Below are 5,246 nucleotides of genomic sequence, written 5' to 3' on the forward strand. Positions count from 1 at the left end.
AAACACGTGCATATGATACGCAATGGTAGAGGATGGGTTGCGCCGGCGTACAATATACACGACTTTTTAGGTTTCGTTTTGATCACGTGGCCAGAAATCCTCCGGCTCTTTTCTAAATGACGTCGTTCCCGGTTAAGGTTAGGATTACGGTTATGGTTAGGGTTAGAAAAGCAAATTGGTCATTTGTGGGGCTGTCTGTGATGCTCACGCCTCCACCAGGGGACGTGTCAAACGTGGAAAACACATTTTAACACATTTAGGACCGCGCGTATTATATGCACGCAAAAAACGGTTTTGGCGTATATTATACACGGTATTTCCCAAATCGTGGAATATGTACGCATTTTACCGAGACTGGGCTGATTACAGAAACCCTCGACAGACATCTTCCCCCTCGACAAATTACTAATGCAAGAAATGGATTTATGACCAGCAAATGGTTGATCTTATTTCTATAGTTCGGTTGGGAATTTTTTTTTAAGGAATGAAAACTGACTCAAGTTTGAAACAAGCCACTAAGTGGTTCGTTGGAGATATGACCTGGCTTTGGGTATTTCTGTAAAGTACTCCTCGACACAAACACTACATTTTTCTATGAGACAAATAAATCAGTTAGATAATATATTCTTCTTTATTTTTCAGTTATCCTCATTTTTAAAAAAAAACAAAAAAACACGTGGATATCTATTGTACTATCATCAGAAGCTCCTGTTAAAGGTCAGAGAGGCAGAGGAAGTTTTGACAAGACGGGCTCTTCTTAGAGTTCTTGTAACAAAAGAACGAAATCAGTTTGGAGAGTTTCCTTCTCAAAATCTAAAAAAGAAAGAAAGAAAATAAGAACAAGCTTCAGTCACTCTGTGTTCCTCCAAAGCCAAAGCGACCCAAAATGTAGTTTTATTGTTACATGGGACTGTGCTCCTTTTCAAAACACTCCACAAAAGTTATACAAAAACTGGACTCGCTGTCATCCTCCACAGGACGATGTGTGATCCTTCTATCAATAAGAAGCTCAAACATGACCCCAAAGTAATGAAAAGGATCAGCCAAAAATATTTATATAGATCCTGCAGGAGTTTAACAGACACACACCGTGCTCTGATCTCAGCATCATAAACTCCGACTACAGAACGAAGAAGGAACAAGATGCAGAGAGAGTGAAATCCACAGATCAGCTGTGTAACTCCAAATCTCCTTCAGCAGTGATGTCGGCTCACAGTTGAATGATCGTTCTCCTGCCAGAGAAGACGCTTGAAGCAGATCACTGTCATTGTCCTACATGTTGCTGCACATCACAGTCTGGAGATTTTCCTTTTTCTAACTCAGTTTTCAGTTTGAGGTTTTCTGGATGTCACAGCAGATGCACTTTGAAATGAAGAGTTTCTGGACCACAATGCAGATACACAGGGAAGCATCTGATAAACATGGAGTTAGTTTTTGTATTCAGGCTCACTTTTTTATTTTTTTTATTTTTTTTTAGGATTTTCAGTGGTCATCACAATCTTAGTGAACTCCAAATTTCAAACAAGCTCTAATGAAAATATGAATATTCTGGAAGTGAAAGATTAAATTTTGATGAATTAAAAGGCTATATTCCCATTGGAGTATGACTGTGATTTGGGATATAAAATATAAAGATAATGCCAGAAAAGTTCCATTACCTGCGATAATGCTAGTGTGAATTATTTCTGCTGAATGTGGTCGCTGAAGATGATAAAGCAATTTACTTTAGGTGCTGAATGATGTCCTGAATGTGCTGAATGTTTTGATACCAAACTTGCCTAATTTGCAGAATTTGAAGAATTTCATGAAAAAAAATCACAAAAAATGTCAAAATGTGTTAAAGGTTTGAATACCAAAAGTATAAGCATGAATGTTCTGAACGTGCTGAATGTTTTTGATACAAAATATGCATAATATGCAGAAAGTGCACAAAGAATTTCTGGATAAATCGCAAACTAATATACCAATATTGCAAAGGTTTCAAAGTGCATTTAAAAAAAATCACATGAAGTGGAAAACATTTTAAAATGCATAAAAGATATGAATGAATATTTAAAGTATAAGCAGGAATGTCCTCAGTGTGCTGAACGTTTTGATACCAAACTGCATAGGTTTCAAAGTGGACCAAGAATTTTATGAATTTCTCATTTCAATGGGGCTAAAAAATAAAATCACAGAAATTGCGTAAATTAAAAAAAAAGCAAAATATATGAATACCAAAAGTCCTGAACTTGTTGAACATTTTGATAAAAATATTGCATAAGTTTCAAAGTTTTTGAAGGATTTGAAGAATTTACTATTCATTTTCAATGGTACTAAAAAAAAAGCATAAATTGCGTAAAATCATAAAAACCGTAAAATATATCAATGCCAAAAGTACAAACAGTAATGTCTTAAATGAGGTGAACATTTTAATATCAAATTACCAAATTGTTCATAGTGTGATTGAGCTTTTACGTGCCGAAAAACGTACGGAAAGGATCAACCCATTCCATACTGGAATGAAATGTTCACCTTTTGGCCTAGAGGTCGCCACAGTGAAACAGCACTCATTGATCCACACATTTGGTGCAACAGAGATTTTTAAAACCTTCTATTTTATCCCGGCTGGGGACCGGCACAGGGACACCCAGATCGAGCCTCCTGCATGGTTAGGCTGTCGTGTGAAAGGCCTCGGCCTAAGGACCCACACTGGAGTGAGCTCATCACACCCTTTAGGAATTGAACCTTTTGCACGCAGCCAACTGAGCCGTCCTGTTGCCTCCATACTAGAGTGAAATAATTAGCTTAAAGAAAAGAGCCAGCTCGTAGTAATCTGCTGGACTGACTTGACTTTAGTTAGCTATTATTTTTCAGACCTGCTTCAGGCAAAAGAGTTAATCCCAAAAAAAAACATCCAGCAAATTAATCTATATCAACACTGTTTTCCCTAAAAAATGAAACAAGACAAATGATAGATCATATCACTGTTTTTACACTGTTGCTACCCTGTATAAAAAAATATGTTTATCCACATAATTTGCAGAAATTTACATTGCAAATATATGAAAAGATAAATTATATTAAACACTCAAACCAATTATGTTTGATCTATTTTAAAGACAGTATTCTTTTGATTATGATTCTGCAGTTTTCAGCCAAAAATTTAAAAAACGTCTTTTTCTAGGACATAGTTTTTGCAGTAGTTCATTTGAAATTGTAACGATGAATCAGTTTATTTTCCTACAATTTAACCAGATTGATCCGTCTGAGGAAAGTTGTTAATCGAATCGACCACTAAAAAAATAATATCAAAACTAGATCAATAACTCATCCTGGAAAAATCCAATTCTAATAGAGACATTGTAGGTTTATTTACTATAAGGTAAAAACAACCAATACCAGGTATTTATCTCTGAGTCACACTATAGTTACAGATTGATTTTAGGTTAGTAAATTGGATCAAATCGTATCAATTTCGACTATTAATCGTATTGTCAACAACAAACTGCGATGTGAATCAAATCGTTGCTAATATGAATTGTTACATCCCTAGAAATTGGATTCTCTGCTATTGGCAGGACTGTAGACACCGAGCAAGCCCGCCCCTCTTCCCTTTGCCGTTGCTAAGAGCTTTCAGTACATGATCATATTTTCTCTATAATAAATACTATCTTTCTCAAACTGCATTGTTTTTGTCTGGTCCTGATTCACAAGGATTTAAATAAAGAAATACTCAGAAATGCCTTTTAAGATTAACTTTCTTTTAAAAGAAGAACATGTTAAACCCCAATTTTCATCGGAAATGACATTTTGTCATAAAAGTGCTCATCTTTTCTGTTGTCATTTCACTTTACTTTCATTACTTTTTCTTTTTTGGTAGATAGAAGAAAGAAAAGTGTCTCATGAACTGGAAGGCTGAAGACCATCTGTGCTGCTTTCTTCTAATTCTAACGTTACATAAGTGATTGTTATCCTATTGTCTTGTTATTCTCCTTATTGGATCCGCTGGTCACAAACAGGCCCGTTTGGATGGTGCGTTCAGGGCTGCGTCATCCGTGCCTTTTGAGCTGCTGAGCCTGTTTTGTTTACATCTGTGCCCCTGACACGTGTGCGCAGAGCGGGGGGAGGAAGGGAGGGAACAGCGGGGAGGCGGATTACCGCTGCGTCAGAGAGTCCACAGCACCGGTCCAAACACAACGGAGAAGGAGCTGCATCAGGGGAGAAACCCGCTTCACCTCCGTCTCCTCCTCGGTCAGTGTCAGCATCTCTTCCGGGTCTGCCTCCAGCCTCACCGGCGCTCCACGATGTCTCTGTCGGGCTCACAGACTCCAGAGGACGGACTCTACGGTGAGGTTTCCTGCTGCAAAAGTCTAATTTATCAATTAAAACCTTCAAAAATGATTGGACTTTCATCAAATGTATCATTTTAGGGGTTTAAACAAAACAGTAGATTTTTGTCCTCTAGCATCCTCTGGAAGTAATCAGATTACTGTAATAAATCTGAAATGTTTCCGCCACTCTTCAGAGTTATATAATGTTTGTTTACACACATGAAGACTTTAATATTTTTAGTTTTTTTCTGTAAACATCTTGTCAATCTTGTTAGAAACAAGTCTTTAGTCTCAGTTATTTTAGAGATTATGCTCCAAATTAAGATAGATGCTTCATCTTTGTGTTTTGGTTTGAACTGACAGTGTGTCATTGCTATTTTTTTTTACAATTACTTCATTCATTTTGCACATTCTGAGATGTAAAAAAACAAAATAAATTCAGAAAATGATTTAGAATAAATCTATGTTTTTCCTTCCGTTTCCTTTAAAATGTCCAGATATTGTCATTTTCCAATTACTGACGTCTGATTATGCAGTTATTTAATAATCTAACTAAAGAAATCAGATGAAATTCATAGATTTTGTGAGCATATAAACAGGTTTGCTGTTGTCACAGCTTTTATTGTGTAAACAGATTTCCTGACTCACCTGTTTGTATCTCTCTAAGCCAATTAAAAGCTGGAGATTTTCTGACACTTATAGCTCCAGTGGTCAGGCTGCACTTTGCTGGGTGCTGCAAAGGATTGTGGGTAAAAATGCAGAGCCTCAATATGGAGCAATTTTGCTAACAGATAACATTACTAAAAATAAATGTTTTGGTTTGGTGATTATTTTAAGACTGTAGACAACTAATGAAGATATTGACTGTTTTTTAACTTTTACTTTAATAACATAAAAAAGCAAATATCCAAGCAGGGAAGTTATATGACTTTT

The 5,246-nt window shown here is 36.4% G+C and overlaps 2 protein-coding genes across 3 annotated transcripts in view; one reads left to right on the forward strand and one right to left on the reverse strand.

Annotated features, from left to right (window-relative positions):
• The window catches only part of LOC112163224 (mucin-17), a 76,602-nt gene that overhangs the window by 67,987 nt on the left and 3,369 nt on the right, over positions 1–5,246 (reverse strand). Inside the window, exon 1 of one of the 2 annotated variants that reach the window (XM_024299515.2) lies at positions 4,141–4,265. The exons of the other annotated variant lie outside the window; for it this stretch is intronic. The gene's annotated coding sequence lies outside the window, so the exon portion shown is untranslated. Of the gene's footprint in view, positions 1–4,140; positions 4,266–5,246 lie in introns of those variants that run through there. 2 annotated transcript variants of the gene reach the window in all.
• Positions 4,188–5,246, forward strand: part of zgc:73226 (uncharacterized protein LOC402792 homolog) — an 11,349-nt gene continuing 10,290 nt past the window's right edge. The window contains exon 1 of the mRNA XM_024299519.2: positions 4,188–4,329. Within this exon, the coding sequence (XP_024155287.2) occupies positions 4,287–4,329 (43 nt within the window). The 5' untranslated portion in view covers positions 4,188–4,286. The remainder of the gene's footprint in view (positions 4,330–5,246) is intronic.

Source organism: Oryzias melastigma, linkage group LG12 (assembly GCF_002922805.2).
Source record: "Oryzias melastigma strain HK-1 linkage group LG12, ASM292280v2, whole genome shotgun sequence".
Taxonomy (NCBI): Eukaryota; Metazoa; Chordata; class Actinopteri; order Beloniformes; family Adrianichthyidae; genus Oryzias; species Oryzias melastigma.